Source organism: Accipiter gentilis, chromosome 32 (genome assembly GCF_929443795.1).
Source record: "Accipiter gentilis chromosome 32, bAccGen1.1, whole genome shotgun sequence".
Taxonomy (NCBI): Eukaryota; Metazoa; Chordata; class Aves; order Accipitriformes; family Accipitridae; genus Astur; species Astur gentilis.
The window spans coordinates 15,138,615-15,160,958 of record NC_064911.1 but is presented as its reverse complement, the minus strand read 5'-3'; the positions used below and the strand labels follow the sequence as shown (position 1 = coordinate 15,160,958).

At 37.0% G+C, this 22,344-nt stretch overlaps 1 protein-coding gene across 18 annotated transcripts in view; it reads right to left on the bottom strand.

Moving 5' to 3' along the window:
- DMD (dystrophin) overlaps nucleotides 1-22,344 on the bottom strand; it is a 1,191,992-nt gene that overhangs the window by 346,149 nt on the left and 823,499 nt on the right. For 17 of the 18 annotated variants that reach the window (XM_049835325.1, XM_049835324.1, XM_049835302.1 and 14 more), the window contains one exon: nucleotides 2,160-2,395. The exons of the other annotated variant lie outside the window; for it this stretch is intronic. In XM_049835325.1, coding sequence (XP_049691282.1) covers nucleotides 2,160-2,395 — 236 coding nt within the window. The remainder of the gene's footprint in view (nucleotides 1-2,159; nucleotides 2,396-22,344) is intronic. 18 annotated transcript variants of the gene reach the window in all.

The following is a 22,344-nucleotide window of genomic DNA, read 5'->3' as shown; positions in this document are numbered from 1 at the left end:
TACTGAGATGCCTGTAGAGGTGCAACAAACTCTCCAAAGAGAGCACAATGCAATACTGTAACTTTCAATGACTTTTAAATCACAACCACAGGAGAGGTATGACTATGATCTTTCAGAGAATATACAGATCTGGGAGGTAAGAACTACTTTTGGATTTCCAACTTAGATCATATTTGGCCTGATTTTTCAGAATAGCCAAGTAGCAACATGTCCAACTGCATTAGCTCACATACTGCTGCCGACACTCTACACATTAGAAAGCAGGGGCTTTTCTGAGAAACCTAAAATTCTTCGTCAGTTTTGAAAATTCTGTCTGCTAATCTCACCTAATAATCCAGTGAGAGATTCAGGAGCAGAATCAAAATTTCATAACATTCATTTCCATGTATTAAGTGATATTAAGATGACCATTAGAGTAGAGGGTGCCAGTTAACAGAACTGCAGTCTATATTTAGACATTGATTCTTCCATTTCATCAGCGAATATATTAAATGTCACATTCTGTTGCACAGCCAATTAGAGAGGTAAGCACAACAAAAAAGAGTTTTCCTGCTGGTTTTGTTACCAACACAGCATGGTATCAAAAAAAGCGACAGGGCTACCCAGCCAGGAACTGAAATGAGAGGAAGACTGCAATAGTGCTGGCTTAACAAGCTAAAATATTTTAGCCTTGAGTTAAGATGAAATGCTGATATAAACCAGTTCATTTTAAAACATGTATAACATTAACTGAAATTCTCAAGAGTTAATAATTTGATCTCGTATTTAAGTAAAGGAGATGTGCAGAAGGAAGCAAGCTGTGGATCTTGCCTGCCAGAATAATAAGCTAAAATGAGGCCTATGTAAGAAAACCGTATAATTATGAACCAAATATTTGACAATATAAAATTTTTAAAACAAAATTATTCTGAAAAAGATGAAAATATAATGTGCAAATAAGTCTCCTTTTGCACTCAACCTTTTCAAATGACATAACAGCTATTTTAATCTAGCATCCTGTGTAGGTGATACTGCAACTAACAATTATTATTAAAATATACCCATGCCATTTTAAAGATATTTTCATTAATAAACCACTATATAATTCTACACAATAAATATTTTGATCATTAACCAAGATGAAACAAATATTTTACTACTCTAGAAGGTAAAGCAAACCCAAAGTCTCAAAAACAGAAAATTTAAACCACTGGAAAAAAAGGAATATATAAGAAAACAAGCAGAAGGAATCCTATGAGACATCTGCATATTATAATATACATGTTCTTATAAAACTGCTCAGTACAGATACTAGGCAAAATGTGTCCATTGTTTCTCCTTCTCTGTCTACTGTAAGCAAAGAGAAAGAAAGTCAATATCTTCCTTCCAATAAATCAGATTTTTTTATGAGGAGGAGGAAGTGGAAGAGAATCTTATAATAGAGAGTACTAAACTCAGTTTAGAACTGAACTGAATGGAAATTTAACACTGAAAAGTTTTGCGCAGGCAAGCCAAATCTTTTATATTGAGCACTGTTAAATCTAGAAGGCAGGTAATTACTTTCAAGCTGTATAATACCAAATTACTTTTATTGCTACTGAGTAGCTAAAGTTAAAGTTTAGCCTTTTTTTTTCCTTGCACATATATTTCCATATTTTTTCTGTGTTTTCAAAGATAAGTAACACTGATGCAGTTTTGCTGACAAAACACTTGCATTAATGAGCTGTTCTTTTCTTTAAGATGATTGAGGAGCTTTTCATAACCCAACAGCAGCAGGATATAAGCCTCTCAGAAAGTTATTTCAGAAGCAACATAAGGTATGAAACAGGGTATCTTTCCTCCTGGCAACCTGGAGCTTACTATGCAATTCTTTCTTTCTCATGAGGTTTATATTTCAGCCATTGGCTTGCATACTTTTACGACACATTCAGCACAAGTGATAGAAAGGTAGAGAGATCTGCCTTAAATACCAGATAAATTATTAAATACTCTTTTTTTCCCCTCAATTAATTACCTTAATAATTACCTTAATCCAATAATTGTGTTTATGGGATAAAGTAGCTTAAGTAATAACTACATGTACTGCAGCCTATCCTCTTTCCTGTGTTCCTTGTTGAAATGATTTAATACAGAATAAAGATCATGAGGCTTTCAACTTGAAAAATCAGTGTTTCTCATACCTTTTGTTTGATGATCATGTCGTTGATATCATCAAGATCACCTACTATCACTCTCTGAGATTTTATCTCTCGATCCAGTCGAGAAAGCCAGTCAGTGAGTTCTGCCCATGCCTTATTGAAGTCAGCCAAGGCTGGAACCTCCAAAAGCACAGAAGATGGCATTTCTGGTTTGAAGGTGGTGGTTTCCTTGGTTACCCTGGTTTGTGTATCCACAGCAACAGTTTCACCAGAAGTTACTGAAAGAAAAAAAATGCTAAAATTACTGAATAAACGAACTATGATAAGTGTTTATTTCAGTAACAGAATTTATGCAGTAGAAAGGGTAACACAGAATTAAGCTCATTTCTTGATGTTATATCTACTGGAAATATGAAAATTAAAACTAAAAGAATATATGAATTCATTTTTCCACAGTATTTCTATCACAGTGTATGCTTAACATTCAGCATTCTCAGCATATTCAAATTCCATCCTTAAAAGACCAGTGGGACCTAGTAACACTGGCAAAGATCTCAGTGTAATAAGAATCCCTCACTCAAGGTCACTGTAGTATTGCTATACATGAGTCACCTTCCAAAATCTAGTAGTGTGGTCAGACCTGTCAAGGCTAGAGGCAGGTTGAAAAAAAGTTGGTTGCAATATCCATAGTATCACAGCATGACCATGTATCTAGAAACACATTTCTTCCGTAGTCTCCAGTCACTCTGTAGCTGTGAATTTGTCTCACCAACAATCTTCTCGCTTACGGTTACCAGCAAGTATTTCCCATAGGCTCTGTGACCAATACGGGAGCTTACACAACAAGAAATTCAGACTTGGCCAATTCTTGATTTTTTTCCTCCTCACAGCTTGAAATATCATGTGGTATTATTTGGGTATTTGTGGATTTTTTCCTTCTGTTTGGGGAAAATGGACACATCTTCTCCTTTGTGTCCTTTCTTGCTCTATCGTCTGGGTTTTAAAGAATCTGTTCATTATTCATTGCTTGGATTGGGGAAGTACTCAACACTGAAGCACAGTACCTTTCCCTGAAGTCAAAAGGATGAGGGGTGCCACAGATAGCTACCACTGGACAGAGAGGCATGTAACATGAAATCGTTCAGAATTTCAAGACTGATTTTTGCTTCTATATTTTTATTTACCAATAAATGGTTATAAACTGTGGGGCTATTTTTGCCCTCCAGTTAATCATGCAAAAGCAATTCATTATGCACAATATTATGGCAGATAAGGCTACACCAAATTGTATTTGTTTAATTTTTCTCTCATTTTTTAAACAGTCCAGCCAAACAAGAAAAATACTAAAATAGGGAAAAACACAAGAACACGTGGCGTTGTTTCACTGAGGTGCTAAATCATTAGAAAAGAGAGACTCTAAATACCTACCCTTTAGAGTAGCTGCAGAATCTCTATCTGAATCAACTGCCTAAACAACACAATAGCTAAAGCAGGAAAGCTGAAATGTGTGCCATGTGCCCTACATTTTCTACTATTGAACTGCAAAATATGGTTATTGAAAACCAAATATAAATTTCTAAAGCACCAAGATGTTTGTTTGCATTCTTCCCAGTCTCCTTAAAGAGTAGAGAAAACCTGTTTCAGGCACTCTTCCAGTGAGGTAGCTTGTCTTTTACAGGAAAAATAACCAAAACCACTGTCACCACATTCACACTAAGGGTTTTTTTGGTTTCTAGTACTTCTGAGAGTCTGGTGGTTTCCCCCTCTGGTATTCACACCATTTCAGCAAAGTCTGTCTGAAGTCTGAAAACTCAGGTAGCAGGTGACAGTTCAACAGTTTGGCCATAAAACCACTTGAAATGTTAAAAGAGTCAGTAACGTTAACTGATCTTGCCAAGGAATTTAGCAGCTATTTTTCGCTAATGAGAAAGGTTTTGAGTTACTTCAGTGGGGAATCAGTGACCCTTCTTCAGCACTGCAGAAAAGGAAAAAGCTGTGCACAAGCATCTAAATGACTGTCACTGTAAAAGCACCATGAGGTGCTGTCAGCATCAAAAATACTGTATGACTAGAAACAATTTACCAAATCAACTAACATATACATTATTTATCTAGCCTGAATAAATGGCAATGTTATGATACCAAAACTCACTCCTGCAAATGATGATTTTTAATGACATACACTGCAATTAAATATATTTATCCAACCATCCATATCATTATTGCATTTCTGAAGTGCAATCCTTGTACTTTTACTTTCTGTACTTTAAAAATCACATACCTGTGGGTAACTATGAAGAAAATTAATTAAAATAAATTAAAATAAATTAAAAGGCTGGTCTAACACAGCAAGTTTTTAATTAAAATCACACAAACAGATAAGAAAATTAGTATACCTTTTTTCTTACATGGAAAGAGGTTTGTAAGGAGTTTTTTGTAACATCAGACTGTTTGCTGTAACAGAGTATCTTGTATGTACAGTTACAGAATGGCAGTTTTTAATATCAAAAGCAAAACAGATAACCCTAAAGGATCTCCTTCCTTTTATTTCATTTTTTTTAATTTTTAAACACAGATGTGAATAATTAATAATTGGTACTCATCAGGTTTTCTTTCATCTCTGTTGAAATTACTCCAGATATTTTCTGCCCTATTCCATTTATTTTTTTAACCTAAATTATGCAAACGAAGCAGAGATTAGCTTTACTCAGTACCGGTGAGGCCACATCTGGAGTACTGTGTCCAGTTCCAGTGCTTGACATGTTTTTATGCCACCTTCTCTCTGAGCTGGAGATTAATAATGTCTGACACCTAGAGAAAATTATATACCAAATTCAGAGAATTGTCTATGTTTTCTCACCCCTGGATGGGAATTCAACTGCACAGATCAGTCATGATTTCCTGTAATAATTCCAAAATGTCATCTCCTTTCACCCTCTCCTCACATGAACTCTGTAGTACTACAAGTCAAAGTGATTCAGAGCAAGGCTTATTATTTGCAGTGAGGTACTCTGTATCACGGTTAAGACACATGCAATTACTGAAAAACGTAGTCGAGTGTTTCATTCCAGAACTTTACCAAAGCTGTTAAGTGTGAAAAGTATGTGGAACTGTAGACTTCCAGTCTTTACCAAGAGATGGATACTTAGGTCCACTTCCATCTGGCCTAAAGTTCATGTAAAGGCTTTGTATTTCCTCTGTGACTTCGGAGATTCTTAGACAACAGGAAAACAGTTGCTTTGTTTGGCATTCACGTAGGTTAAACAGAAGTTGTCTTATCTCAGAGGAAACTTCTGTTCTCATCAGTATTTCAGGTAAATTGAAGACAAGCTTTCTAAACCAGGACTCTACGGAGCCTCCATAAGTAGACTCAGGGTGTCTGATAAGACTGCCTGGCACCTCATAGCATCTCCCATATTTTGGCCTCGGGATATGTGGGATAATTGCTGGAGGTGACTTATTGATATGTCCCCTTCTTAAGGGAAGGTAAACCTCCAGAGTGGAATGCTGTTCCATAATAATTCCCTAAGCAACACAACCTGCAGCCTTAGATGTTAGCGACACCAAGGGAGCTTGGTATGCTGACTCTAAGAGAAACAACACGGAGGGTGAAGCGGAGTGGAAGGACCGCGGCCAGTCTCTGAGATACCACCGTGGGGATAGGGAACTGGAACTACTGGAACAAGAAAGGAAGGTCCCTGCATCGAATCCACTGAAGCAAGGAGATGAAACAATGAGGTTCTGTCAATGCTATTGCCTTACTTCTGATTAATAAGTGCCCAGTTCTGGAGTAGTGACACACAAAATCATGTCCTCTGGGTGAACGTTGCTCATTATAATCTCATTATAATATCAAAACACACCTCCATCCCAAAGGCTACCTGGCTTCAAGGTGCGACCACCTCTCACTGAGCACACGCTCTGAATTTTCTCTAGCATATACCTTTAAAAGTAAAGCAAGGAGATTTTATACCAATCATAATAAAGGTATGTATGACTAGAGTCACTCAAGCTCCACCTAAAAATGAGAAAATAGTACAAAAGGGCATAAGAGAGGAGGAATGCTGGAGAAGATACCATCATAGACAAGTCGGGAGGACATTGCTGACTTCTGGGGTCAGTTGACGGGCTGAACCTCTCTTCCCCCCATAGGGACGCCTATTGGGTAAGATTCGAACCCTTGGTTATACCGAGTGCTTCCCTGGGAAACTTAGAATTCTCTAGAGTGTTTCCATAATTTAATGTGTTTGTAGTCAACTGTATTATTCATACTCTTGGTACTTGCACATGCTTTGCAGACAGTGTATTTATCACCAGCAATCCAAAAGAACCTGCACTTCTGTCGCTTTTAATAAACTGTGCTGTTCATTAAAATCTAGCCGTGATAGTTCATTGAACGCGACCAAACTTCTTAAGTCGGGCCATGATAGTTCATTGAATGCGACTAGATCGAAAGTACATTGCACTATTTGTGCATCTGTAATCGTGGTAGTTCAATATATATTGAACGCGACCAGACTTACAGCGTTGAATTGGGCATCACTCAGAATCTAAGCTTAGCTGCCCCCAGCCCCTCTGATATCTGAGGACAAGCTGGAATGCAAGGGGATTTATTTTCTGCCAAACTTCTTTACCCTTTAACGCAACAGTATACACTCAAGTGTTTGCCAATTAATTTTTATTGTTTATTATCAATTAATATTTTTTATGTATTCATTTTTCCTCTAGTGGCAGCTATTCCAGAAAAGGGTATTCCTAATCTTCCAATGTCCATGGGTTTACTGCTCTGGATTTTGCCTTAGGTTTTTTTTATCCCGTTGATGTAGTTCTTTTGCATCAAGAAACTTTAAATACTCCAGAGAGGACTGTAAGGTACTAGCAGAAGTGCACTGTCCAGTATAATATCATCTTTAAAAGCTTCAAGATCTACCACTATCTACCATTATCTACCACTACTGAGGATGGTAATAATCTCTTCCACTTTGACTAAGCAGTTAAAACATTTACATTATCAAATTATTTATAGCAATTACCTTTAGAAAGTGGTTGCACAGTATGTTTCCCTTCTGATATTTATCTCCCCTCAGAGCAAAAATACCACTTGAAAGATACATCTGTCCCTTATTTCTCTTTCTTCCATTCTTGCACAGTTATGATATGGTTCATTCAACAGACGCATATAAATGATTGATTAAAATTAATAAAGAAATATAAATCAACATTAATTACACAAAATGTAGGAACAGATCTCATTCTGAAACAATTTACCCAGAACTGCACTGACAGTTTCTGTGACTCAAAGGGGACAGTTTGTTGGTTTTGTTTTTCCCCAGGACAATTAATTTATAAATGCAAAACTAGAATTGAATTTTTTATTTTTTTTTTTTCAAATATCTGAGTAGCACATTCTATCCTGCTGCAACACATCAGGAATACAACTAAGGACTTAATCTTTCAACTTATTTAAAGGTTATATCAGTTCACTCCTGTGATATAAGCCACAAAACCAAAAGAACAATTAGAATGTAAGATGTTAAACCACACCAACCTGTAGCTTTTAAGATAACTTCTCATTAGCACTTTCTGCTGTTTAACAAAGAAGGAAACAACATAGAACAATAATAGGGAAAAAAACCCCACAAAAATAAAATGTCTAGCAAAAAGCTGAAAAACAATCTAACAAAACTCTGAACTAGGTGTGATTTTCAACTTGGTCTTGAACCTTGAAATACACTGGATGAAAGTCAAGAGTATATTGGTAATTTGCATCCTGAAAATAATTTATGATGTTAAACTTTAAGAGTGAGAATAATAGGAACGTATCATGAAATGGAAGTTCAAAATTAAATGCAGAAATGAGAAAAGCAGAATAAAGTTAACTGCAGGAAAGCACTTCCCCCCCCCCCCCCCCCCCTTCTTTTATTCTGCTTATTTCAGTGTTGTGCTTCAAGACAAGGTCAAACTGACAACTCAGAACAAATAAAACTCCTTACTGAGGTGCTGAACAGGAACAGGATAGACAGGAAGAATGGCAACACTCCCAAAAGCTTCAAACCCCTTCCAACACCTCCTTTCAAGCCAAAGTCCTTAAGTAGAACTGACTCAAGTTCACAGGAATGTTCCTAACCATTCTTGTTTTAAGTAGTGTTGAAGTTTTAATTATGTAAGGTAACTGCATTTACCAGGTCAAAGCTTTTTGACAAAGAAGAAATAATATAGTAACTGGATGCAGATTTTAATTCAATTTGCATGTCTAGCCTGAGGATTTAGTTCCATGGTTAGCAGTACCAATTAAGGCATACGCCAGCCTTATATCCTTTATACAATGAATAACAGTAACATACACCCACTAAACTTGATTTCTGTTTTAGTCAAGGAAACCCAGCTGTGTTTTACTCATGCTGAGGCAAATAGAAGATGAATACCTGTACCCTGTGGCATACGCACAGACATCGTTCAATGAATTTGTTATTTTAACACAAGCACCATTGCCTTCTCTAGTGATAGACCGAACGAGCATTCCCCCTGTGGGCAAACCAGCAGTCCGCTGATTTGGAGGTGGCACACCAGGCAGCTTTTGCTTATTTCATGGGAAGCCTCAGTGTCATCTTACCAGCACTTCAGCCTTGTGAACTTGATTGGGAACAACTAGGATCCGCAATAGCACACAGGTGAAGATCTATCACCTGCTAAAGTGCATTTTTTCCTTTGATTTTTTTTTTTCTCATGCTGTGTCATTGCAACTGACTTTCTACATGGTTTGAGCATCCATGCCATATTCTTAAACTCCCAGCAGGCTTCCCTGAGAGAGACCTGCAAAGACGGTTCTGAGACTGATTTATTCCTTCGACTTGTCCCAGTGATAAATGAATAGTGTCATCTCTCTCTGTCCTTCAAAGTTAAGGAAATAAAGTTAAGAGTACATTAAGCTCTCCCATGCAGTACAATCCTTCCATGCAAGGTGCTTACTGCCAGAGGGGGCTACAGCTACCTGCCAGGTGTTCTGGGTCGCAAAGGAGTTCCGAAAGGAAAGTAATAGAATTACAGTAGGCAACGCAGCTCTGATTAACTAAAATAAATAAAACCGATTTATTACCAATAAAAAAACCCCAACTTCGAAATTTGAAAGCAACGATGGGGTTTTTTCTGGTGACCTGAACTCAGAATAAGGTCTTTATGTTAATAAAAATATTATTGCCAACCAAGTTCCACCCACAGCTCTAAATGTGGAAAATATGCTTCCTTAGAGCATTGTATCTCTAAGCTAATGTTTTCTTAACATTTTAATCTGCTTTTAAAGACAAAAAAAAAAAAAGTTTCAAAGTGAGTCTTTTTCTGTTTGAATAAAACACCAATGTCAGATTGACCAATGTCTGACTGTCTTCAACTTGAGTATTTAGTAAAAACAATTCCTAGAAAAAATGACTTTAGTAAGTGTATCATGGATATTTCATAGTAATTTTTATAGACTATAAATGGGTAACAGTTAGTACTTGATTTCACGAACACTTAGGGAACATTCACATTATGTGCTATTGTCATCAATTTAAAATACAAGTTAAGTACCTAGACGTCCTTTATATACAAGAAGCTCTTAATGATTCCTAACATGTCATTATGGATTATATATAATTTAGATTAATACAGGTTAAAAAAAAAGTTGATAGTTTATGGGATTATTAGTTAAAGTTTAGATCTAAAATAGGCTGTGCAGGGAGATGAAGAGAGGGACCAAAACTAAAGACCTCATAATTCTTAGAGATTCAAAAGAAAGTAGAAAGTCAAGGTTAAAAACTGTTGGGAGAAAAGAAAAATATTTACAAGTGAATGTGTACTGCTGTATTTGAAAAATAACCATAAAAGTTATGGTTTCTAATATGTTACTATTATTAGATTAATAAATAGCATCATAACTTTAAATTTATAGTAAAACATTAAGTGTCAGCTTTCTCAGGCTTCTTTTTCTCTGTCATAGAAGAGATCTGGTAGAATTTTCCTGCTGTCCTCCTTTTCATATGTAGGAGTGTGACTAAGCTGTTTATTGTACAATGCATTTTTCCAAATTTCTCCAAACACAACAGAAAGATGTTTAGATATGTCTTTCACTCAGTGTAAAGAAAAGCTCTTGCTTTCACAAACACTGGATTGCAATGGGAATAAGAACATACGTCACTGTCAGAAAAATAGGTAGACTCTACCAAACACTAAGAACTTCAGTGATATAAATCATGTAAGTGGGTTTGCGCACATCGTAATGTAAATAACATTAAGGCGAAGTTAACTTAATGCTGCCTAGCAAAAAGTTAAGATTATGACCTGTTGTTGAGAAGAGCTTCTGCAAATGCTTTCTCTGTATGCAAGATATTTAAAAGTGGAATGTTAATGGCTTATTTGATGAGAATACTTCCATCATAGGAGGCACTTCAAGATAACTTCCATGTACAGAACTTAAAAGTTTTAAAAACTTACCCTTTGTAGAAGGGAATCAGCTTGAAGAATACGTCAACAAACTGGACATCCATAAGTCCATGGGCCCTGATGGAATGCACTTGTGAGTGCTAGGGGAGCTGGCAGATGTCATTGCAAAGCCGCTTCCTAAACACTTTGATGGATCATGGCAATTGGGAGAATTGTCCAAAGACAGGAGGAAAGCAAATGTCACTTCTATCGTGAAGAAGGACAATGCAGTGGACCCAGGAAACCACAAGCCAATCAGCCTCACCTCGAATCCTGGGAAAGCGGTGGAGCAACTAAACTTGGGAACCATTTTGAGGTATGTGAAGCACAAAAAGGTGTTCAGGAATAGTCAGTATGGATTCACCAAGGGGAAGTTATGCTTGACCAAACTGATCACCTTCCGCAATGAAACCTCTGGCTTGGCAGTGGCAGATGGGGGCAGAACAGTGGATATCGTCTGCCTTGACTTCAGTAAGGCTTTCAACACTGTCTCCCATAGGATTCTCATAGAGAAGCTGAAGAAGTATGGGCTGGATGAGCAGACAGTGAGGTGGATTGAAAAGTGGCTGAACCACTGGGCCCACAGGGCAGAGATTAGTGGCACAAAGTCTAGCTGGAGGCCAGTAACTAGTGGTGTTCCCCAGGGGTCAATACAGTGTCCAATCTTATTTAACATCTTCCCTAAGGATCTGAAATAATGGGACAGAGCGTCCCCTCAGCAAGTTTGCAGATGACACAAAGCTTGGAGGAATAGCTGACACACCAAGAGAGGGTTGTGCTGCCATTCAGCGGGACCTTGACAGGCTGGAGAAATGGGCTGGCAGGTATCTCGCAAAGTTCAAAAAGGGAAGTGCAAAGTCCTGCATCTGGGGAGGAACAACCCCACGTAGCAGCACAGGCTGGAGGCCAACCATCTGGAAAGCATCTCGGCAGAAAAGGACCCGGGGGTCCCGGTGGACACCAAGTTGAACAAGAGCCAGCAATGGGCCCTTGCGGCAAAGGTTAACGGTATCCCGGGCTGCATTAGGAGAATTGTTGCCAAGTAGGTGGAGAGAGGTGAGCCTTCCTCTTTACTCAGCACGTGGAATACTGTATCCAGTTCGAGGCTCCCCAGTACAAGACAGCTATAGAGCTACTGGTCAGAGGCCAGTGAAGAGCCACAATGATGATTAAGGGACTGAAGCATCTCTCATACAAGGAAAGCCTGAGAGAACAGGGTCTGTTTAGCCTAGAAAAGTGAAGACTCACGGGGGAACTCATCAACGTGTACAAATGTCTGAAGGGAGGATGCAAAGAAGACGGAGCCAGGCTGCTTCCAGTGGTGCCCTGTGACTAGAGTCACTGGACACAAACAGAACCATAGAAGGTTCCCTCTAAATATCAGGAAACACTTTTTAACTGTGAGGGTGACTGAGCCCTGCAACAGGTTGCCCAGAGAGGTTGTGGAGTCTCCATCCTTGGAGATACTCCAAAGGCACCTGCACACAACCCTGGGCAGCCTCCTCTAGGTCACCCTGCCTGAGCAGAGGGGTTGGACCAGATGACCTCCAGAGCTCCCTTCCAACCTCAATCGTTCTGCGATCCTGTAAAGCTATATTCTCAGTTCCAAATGCTCTCTAAAAGCCAAATGGGAAACAATGTGAGGACAGAGAATGCTTTGGCAGTGAAGCAGCTAAGACTGAAAATACACAGAAATAATCCTGGCACAGTGTATGTAAATATTCAACTGCCTGCTCTACGTGTGGTGGGAAAAGCTTTAAATCTGTAGTACTCTATCCTAGTTAGACTATGACTCGAGCGGGGGCAGGTAGTATAAAACCAGCTGAACACTGTAACATATGTCTATAAACTGAGGTAGCATTAATAACTCTTGCTCTGCTTGGACCTATTGTTCTGTTCAAACCTTTCTGAAAGATAAACTGCTTCAAAGTTCAGTCTCCTTTTAGTAATACAGCATTGTCACGGTATTCCCTGTGAACCTTTCCTCAGGCAAAATTCAACATGATTGATGGGCCCACTAAAAATGGAAAAGCAAAAGGCTAGGGTATGAATGGATCACTTTTAGCGAGTGTAAGAATTAAACTGACACTGAAACTAAAACAAGGTATCATCACGAGAACCTTTCATATATTGGCTACATGGTGGTTCTAGATTCAATTTATAGCAGTATCACTGATTACAATACAAAGGCTAATTTAATTATCAACACATACTTAAAAAGTGGAGTGAAAACAATATGCTGAAATTATATAATGTCATCACTGGATACTTGTTATGATATTAAGAGAATGCTTTAAAAATAGTCCAGACTGGGGGGGGGGGGGGGGGGGGGGGGGGGGGGGAGGAACAAACCACAAACTAAAAAACCAAAACCCAGTACATTGAATTTAATTTAATTCTTAAGATTCAAAAATCTCCCTCTTCTATAAATAAACTTTCTTGTTTATGTAAAATGTATATAAAACATGACTGTGTTTGCTACTTCTTTCTGTTTGTAGTTTAAAGGTTAGCTGAACAAATATCTGCAATACTGCCACCAATATTTCTGCTACTGCAAAAATAACCATTTTTTGATACTGCTAGTGGGTTTTTTTTACAAATGCAGAAGTTGATTCAAGTGCTGAGATACTGGAATAACATAAACTGAACGTATGTTAAGGCTAATATATCTTATTTATTGTAACAAAAGCAAAAATAATCAGAAATGTTTGGGGTTTTCCCCCCAAAACAATATTGTCTTATTTCTTAACTGTGATATGGAGCGCTAGGAAACCCACAGGTGAGAGAAACAATTTCTTTCTGCCTTGCCTGTGCTCTGTATCCTCTATTGTCATTACTGATTTGAGTCTTCCCTTAGGCTCTTCTGACATGAGTTTTAAAAGGCAAAGAAGAAAAACTTCTCAAAGTAGGGAACTGAGACTGTCTCAATTAAAATGAACAGGTAATACCTAAAAATTATTATTTCTTGTTATGGATGCAACTCAAATCCTCTTCTGCTAATTTTAGTTTCTCATTTGGTGTATTATTCCATGTGGAAGATTTCACATGTCTAGCTAGAGAGGTTACAGAGCCTCAGACTGCATATACTGGTTTGCATAAAATAAGGTGAAGTCATACTGTATATTGTATGATTTGTATATTTATCATGTGGATTATCACATGGAAATTTTGGACAAAAGTCTTATTTTCTTCATAAGGTAAATACAAACTTTTGACTCAATTGTGATACACATTTATTCATGGTGGCCTGTTACAAATATTTTCATCTCTCCGATAAACAGTTTTATATTTGACAACAAAGCAAACAGTCAAGAGGATTCAATGCATATTAGTTTTCATGTTTCAGGATGATACATGGGCTTTTTTCTTAATCAATCATGAAATAAAGATTTCTCTTTTTTATAGGCATAAACATTTTAACCTTTTTCATGAGAACTTTGAAAGGAGACCTTAAGAAGGCATTATATCAAGGGAGTCAGTCTTTTGGGGAACAGAAATGGTACAAACTTTATACTGCAGTAACACCTTGAATCCCAAAGAGATCCATGACACTAACAACCAACTTAAAACTAATTTTTCTATAACACATAATAATAATAATCTGCATATGCAAAAGTACAGTCAATGGGGCTACTATTTGCCATATGAAGACTACTTATGTGTTTGGGTTTTTAATGATAAAATTACCTGGTTGGCTCTTAAAAATGTTGAACTAAAGGTAGTGTTGAGAAAAATGTTCCAGCCTGTTTTGGGATCTCTTGAAGTAGTAGGCAGAATCAACACAAGGAGTCTCTTTGCTAATATTAATGTTATCAATTAATATGTATAATATGATTGAAATAACCCCGGAGCTGCTAAAGACCTTTGTACAGCCCCCATCAGTTAATGTTTAAAATAGGGAAACAATAACTAGACATGATTTAGGGTTTAGGAACTAACTACTAGACAATAGTGCTTTATGTATATGTCAGAAAAGGTAATCGATTGTGGTCTGGACAATAAACCTTGAAGAACTGCTCAGAACTGCCAAGATTAGGGAAGATGTAGGTAAAAGGTAATTCCTACAGGGGGAAATCACGACCACCGACTCATTGATGACCTACTCAAATGATACCACCTACTCAAAAGACGACAATGAAGGAAGAAGACAGAGTCTGCACACTAATTTACATGAGGGGCGAAGAAGAAAGAACCAATCCTTATGGAAAATAACAATGAATATGTATTAATTAAGTGTATAAATGTGAGGATTTTTGAGACAAGGGGGTGCTGTCTTGAGACAGGCACCCATTCATGCATATCAATGAAATCAGTTTGAAAATACCTCGACTCTGTGTGCTATTGGCCTGCACACCAGGTAAACGGACCCCGTTTGTGGAACAACATTAAGACACTGTCAATCAGCAATTTTATTTTTGAAAGTGATCTAATAATATTGCTTTTGCTGTTATTTAAATTCATATTTTAATAATGACATAAAATTTCAATTTTGTATTTATTCCCTCTACCCCCACCCCAAGTGTTTTCAGTAATTGATTCCTGCATCCCTAATTAAGTTTTCCAACATCTAGAAACACACACAATCAATTCTGGGCAGCCTGAAGAGTTTCAGCTGAAGGACTCAAACATTTTTTTGAAAACAGCTTCTTTTCTGTTGTTGTTTTTATTTGTACCCCTTTTTTTTTTTTTTTTTTTTTTCCCAAAGGACAGGAGTCTTTTTTGAGTAAGCAGGTGTTGCAGTTGTTACAAAAGGATTTCATGAAAATGAATGTTTTGTACTAAAGCAGTTGTGGTGTTCCATCAAATTCTGTCACATACTTGCCTTATAAAAAACGTTGTGACAACATCTGTCACAAATGATGCAAGCACCTCTCAGTATTCCTTTTGTCGGTAAAAGTAACAAGTTCCTTTATTTAGTATGCAGCTTTCAATTGGACGTCAATCTATATGACAACAATTTACATTTCCAATGTACTGCTATTGGCATGTAACTGAATTTTTGGCAGCTATTTCTTTGATATAGGGGAAAACACATATTGCCAGCAGCTCCAACTTTTACAGTCTTATGAAAATCACCTCTTCTAATTTTGTAAGATCTACAAATTGATTTAACAGGCATAAATTACTATCCTGGCCAAGGGGAACTCTGAAGAAAAAAAGTGTAAAAAATTGTACACAGATACAGAATACCAAGAAGCCAGTGGAATTTTAGGTACCATGTACTTTTAAAAAAAAAAAAAAAGAAATCAGAACAGGTTTGAAGAAGCTTTCTAATAATCAGAGTTCAGTTATTAGCTAATTTAACAGCATTACAGTATTCATGCAAAAATTTCCAAGTCTACCATTACTCTTGGAGAGAAGAATTCTGCAGAATTAAAGAGAGTTGTTCAAAGCTAGAGAAGACATCATCATCACTGCTACTTTGTTTTTGACAAAGTAATTCCTCAAATCACTGCAAGCACCTTCTATTCTTTCATCAGAAATGTTAAATTATCTTGCCTCGTACTACTTTGTGAAACACTTGTCAAGCTTTCTCATGTAAACACATATAATGCTTACTTTTCCTGTCAAACTAACCTCCATTGCTCTTCCAGCTATTTTAGCATCACCTTAGGAAGAACCGCCTTTGGGAACTTGAGTGCCATCTGACCACCAATCTGTTGTTGAAGGAAATATCAGTAATGCAAATCTCTACCTGCACATCTCCATCACCATGTTCCCTGCTGCTCCACACTGATAGAACCAAAGACAGCAGTCTGATATTTCAGTGACAAGCTTCACATAAACAAGACTACAGAGTTTTCTAGCCGGAGTAGAAGAGGTTTTCATTTGCCATCTTTTCCTCATTTTAGCCTTCTACAGTTTAAGGAACAAGTCTGTCTGTCTTTCACCACCTCATGCCCTCTGACTAGAGCAGAAACATTCATTAGAAGGAGTTACGAGCTTTGCTCCTCATTCCCTGTGGCTTCCACTCTGCTTATGATCTGTGGTCGCACTTGCTCACACTCTTTGGCTGGCTGTTTCTCTGTGGAGCAGACTTAACTCTGTGGCAGCTCCACTCACCACAGAAATATTCGGAAAGATGTCAAAAAGACATTGCATTTTTCAGTAGGATATGGCCAGGATGGCAGTGAGCACTGCTCCTTTCAGAAGGAAAAGCCAGCTTGCTTTGCTCTTTTAAAAAGACAAGTCAACAAAGAACAGCACACAGGTCAAGAGGACTGTGTGCAGAATGACCTATCACTTTCTATTATTCTAGCAAATTACAAGAGATTTTCACACAATGTAGTTGCCAATAGACCTAATTACTATATAAAAGGAAATGGAAAAGAGAGATTACTTCTATTTGCAAGCCAATGCTATCTGGATAGTCAGATATTACAGTAATTCAAGTTACTGTAACAAAAAGAAGGGAGAGAGAGTGGGTTTAAAGCATAGAAAAAAAATGTGTGATGTAAAGCTAGAAACTGAGGTACAAAAGCTGAAAAAGACTATCAACTACCATTTTATTATGCATCATTTTTTGCTAGGAACTCTAATGAGAAACCTTTTTTTCCATATCGTCCAGAATGAACTAATTCAAATTCTTGATTCTGTCTGTTTATTAAAAATGATGCAACTGTGTTGTTGCCACATTTCTTGAAAATTACTAACCTTGGATTCTGCAGTGCGTGCTGAATATAGGTCTAGGGAAAAATAAACATTCATTTAATTCCTTCCTGAGCCATGTTACATAAGGCATGTAGAAAAGACCAACCATAACCATAACTTACTTCTGTGCTCTCACCTGGTATAGGTTATCAATAATAGTCTGATGAATTCTACAGTATGCTATCATTTACATTTCATGGGATTTAATCAAAATGAATCCTGTATATTCTGCTGCTACTAACTATTGATCAAGAAATTAAATGAAAGAAAACAAGCTGCAAAGCCTGCTCCTCAGAAGAAAATACCAGATCGTATTTTAAAAATGGAATAGGAGAATGGGGTCCTTTGAAAGACTGATGATAGCATGAATCTTATTTACATCACAAATCTTGACAGCTGCACTTTCAACAACTTGTTATAGAATAGAAAAAGTAGACCTAGATTCCATATTGTCTTTAATAACAGCAAAGCAGCCAAGTCCTGTTTTCGCTTTCTGATTTACATTTCATCACAGGTATGAGTATAATAAAAAATTCTGTGTAGTAACGCAGAGTGAGTTTTATTTACTCAACTGAGCCCTGAAAAATCAAAGTTAAAGTCCACATTCCCTTTGTAAACTGCACTGTCACACCTGTTTATTACAGATACTTTCAAAGAGTAACCTACTGCGAGACCCCTGAAATAGGATGTTTAATATAAAGGTGTAACCTTTCTTTTGACTTAAATTGGCCTTTTGTGGCTGATGTATATTTCGCATGTATTTTTCACCTGTCAGATAATCCAGAAACAAATCCTCACATCAAGATATGCTGTAAAGATCAAGATGAAATTCTGAGAATCATAGAGATTTGCATTTATAAACTTGCTTATTATGTTTTTATTCATGCAGCTCTGAAGGCATAGTGTCAGCTTTTTATCTAGACTCTTTTCATTACTTCTCCCTGTTGGTGTTGCAGCACATGCTGTGAATGACCTCCAGAGATTCCTGAAGCTATATGCAGAGAGAAAATTGAATCTGAAAGCTTTATTAGACAAGTTTGTCTTCAGCTTGTGTCTGATGTCAGCTGTATTGAAAAATAGAACTGCTTGTGAAACTGGGTCCTGACCTCGAAAAATCTCCAATCAAACGGTAACAGATTCAGTTTTGTGCCATATTGTTATTTGTTAGATGTGGCACATGTGTTAGAAGCGAAAAAGCTTCTTAATGAAAATCAGATGGAATAATCAGGCAACTTCTTTCCTGAACACAATGGGGAAAATAGATATATGGCAATGTACACATAAGAGGGCCAACTCAGGCTGGCATCTGTGAACCTCTTTACCACAGAAACCTGTAAAATGACTCAAACCCAAGAAAATTTAAATTATTTTTAGAAACCATTGTTCATTCCTTCATCTAAAAGCAACCAAAAGAAAAGGTAAAGACAACAATCTATTCCTCTACTTTTCTACTTTAGAACCTTTGTTAGGCCAGCTGACTCAAGGAAGAGCCTACTCTTCCTGCGCAACACTGATTCAAGAAGTCAAGATATTCTCTATGATACTTCCCTACTGCATTGTTCCCTGTTCATTTTCTCTCTTGCATTTGGTTTTAGTAAAACTTTTCATGGAGTTAAACTTAATTATAACTAATATTAAAACCAGATATTTCCTCTAGATTCCACATGCACAAGTATCAGAAACTATACAATTCGAGACATGGCCATTTTTTGGAAATAATATTTCTCTCTATTACAACTCTCATACTAGAGGTCTTTTTACTGGTGTCCTAAAACTAATGTTAACTAAAACGCACTACTGGCAGTAGCGTTGCCTTCTAATTCAGTGTAGAACTACCTGTCACAACAGATGCATGCTGTGGATTTTTAGCTGTTCAATTCTGTGGAGGAAGGTTCTGCAAAATTATATATCTACCATGTTCCCCACACAATAATTTTAATAGCTGATAGCACAGTTTTTTTAAATGCTGGAAGTTGTGTGCGACGTTTTTTTAAATATCAACACATGTTTGCATTAGTATTGAAAACGCTGTACATGCACAGATCCCTAGATTATTGAGTCTTCCCCAAGGAATTACTTTGAGTATTCTTGGTCTCAATTATACTATGCCAGCTGCTATAAACAATACACACATTCTAATATCTGATTTGTACATTTGTTTTTAATTTAGCCCCTGAATACACATATTGTTATCTTTTCAGGTGCATATAATGAAATGCACAAGGATTTTTAAGACTAGCATTTGGAAATTCTGAGAAACACAGTGCTGAACTACAGCATATGTGGTGTTCACTCAAGCACTGTGCGTAACATATAAACAATGACTGCTTCAGAGCACATTAGCTATGAAATACTACAAAAAAGAACATAGTATCTATTGTGCGTTTTTGCCCAAAGCTAGTTGTTGTCATTTTGTTTCTTAAGTTTTTGTCATTGTCTCTTGAATATCTCTTAAAAACAAATGGTTTGTTTTTAAAGAGGCAGTGGGACATTACATCATCCAGCTCTGAAAATTCATGGAATAAATATATTTTGACAGTTATAGTTTCAAAAACAAAGAACGCTTCATCCCCACTGAAAATATTAAACCAAATATCATATCAGAGATTTAACAGGGCAGTCTTCATAATGCATGATACTGTTATGCTCAGTCAGTACCTCTATCTTAGAACTAACCAATATAGAATAATAGATCACTCAACTATGCATTTAATATGAAAATAGAAGAAAATTCCAGATGCGTAAAATACAGACACTAGCAGTACAGAAGCACTTTCAGCTTCTGAGGTCACTGGACTTTAGTTTTAAACCTTATGTTATTTCATCGAGGTATGTATTTTCACACACATGCTTTTGTTTGCTGCTAATTTTCCTCAAAAACCTACAGTCTCAGGAATTGTATATTTTTAGTAGCCCCAGTACATGTTTCTTATGTTATATTACATTCCAAGCAGTGCATATGAATTTCAGCTGTATTAAGCCACAGCAGTACATATACTCATAGAGTAACATCGGTGATATTTTTCAAGAACTGTTTTATAAGTTCTTACAGGCCTAGAACAAAGCAGCATGCCTAGTCCAGGTGGGAACTTGTTTCATGGAGAAGTAAGAGGCAAACTAAGCTTTCCCAAACAGAAGGAGACATACTTTAGGATGCACTCCTTCAACTAAAATATCAAAGGACAAGCAAATGAAATTCTGTTGTCACTAGTTTCTCCAGATTCACAAATATCACTCTCTCAATTCAAATCCCAAAACTCAAGGTGTTGTAAACTCTGGAGGTGACTGCTGTGAATTTTTTTCTATGCCCCAGCTGAATATATGGGCTAATAAGCGATGAGTTCTCTTTTGGTTAAATCAGCTGGTGAAGTTACTGCAGTTCACAATCCTCATGTTACAATTGGCTTCTAATGGACTCAGCTTGATACATCATTCCTCTCCTATTCTCCCTTATTCGTTCTAAATCCTGAAAAGCCGCCGCCTTCCCCTGTACATGGAAGCCCAGTCTGTGGCTCCATGCCTGCAGTCTCTGACTCCTACTCCCAAAGCAAATTCTACTGAAAGCACAGAAGGGCTTTGATTGTATGCATTCAAGGAAAGACACCTAAATCTGATGGGTAGTGTTATAAGTTCTGGTGATATAGCATTACCTTTCTTCAAATTCTTTGAATTAAATATACAATAACTAACAATGCATATAAAGCCTTTCTCTCAAATGCATCTCTAACTCTGCTACAATTTGTAAAACAAAACTAATTATTTTTTTACCTTTTTTTAAGGCCTGCTATAACAATGCTCCAAAATAAGACTGATAACTTGTAAAGTTTAAAGGGACAAATTCTACTTAATTTTGAGAAGTAATTTCATCATTGTAATTGACACTAGCTCTCTCTACTTTTTTCATTTCACAGTCAGACATTTTTTCTGTTTCACTTGAATAGACATTTCATACAAAAATACAAAAACTTGTGTAAAAATTCAGGGGAAAAAATGAAATTGATTGTACACAAAGTACTGTTCACTAAATAAGTTAAACTGCAAGAGTACCAATATAATGTACTGCTCACAGTTTTATTAGCTGTACATGCAAAATGTAAAATCAATTGACAAAGTATTTTCAGCCGTATTCATTTGCAGTTATTTTTTAAAGTTTTAATAACTTCAGGTATAGCATGATTGAAAAGAAATACATATCCTTTTTAAGAAATTGTGTTTTCAAGTAGAGCTCTAAATGAAAGTGGCCAAAATTTTCCCCTAACTTCTTATTTGAGTGAAGGCGAATGATGGAAAATGTCTTTCTGGGGACCAAAGTCAGGAATGCCTCCCACCCACAATGCATCCACAGGGGTTTACAAAGCACTACTTAACTTTACCTAACTTACTAAGTAAATGCAGTGGTAGCACTTCAGTACAAAAGAATTCATAGGAGTGCTAACAATACTATTAAAACCTGTCCCTCCTGTAAAAGCACATTCCAGAACTGCATTTCTCTCTGCTTAAAATGTTTTCAAACTGCTGGCTAAGGAAGGCATCAAGGTATTTGGATAGAGACATTCACACAATTTCATGTTATCATGTCAAGTACAGATAGCAAGTGTGATTTCCTTCCTGAATCATCTTGTCTTGGAAGTCAATCTTTGCTAAGTTTTTAGACATACCCTTCAGCTAAGTACATTCTTCGAGCTGGAAAAGCAGTTCTTGTTCACTATGCCCAAGGGCACACTGGACTGGTAGGATATTAAGGACTTTTTTTTTTAGTGCCAAAGAAACTATAATACACAGACCTAGAAATAATTATAAACAGGGTCCTTTACCTCTGTAAAAGCCACCAGATGGTATATTTAGTAAGACCCTCTGGCTGAGTTCTTATAGCCAGACTAGACCAAATGATACCTGACAGGGCAGTAGAGATTAGCCAATTACATCTTCATTCCCTGGTCTCAAACACAGATGTCAACATTATTAAATTCTGATGTCTACAAAAGTCTCCATAGAATCAGGAAGTGAATAATTACCAACAGGAGATACTGCCATTGCTTCACAGAGGCCTTCCAAAATAATTTTGTGCATCTTTCTTTAAAAATGACCTTTAATGAGGTTGTTTACGTTTTGGGAGGCT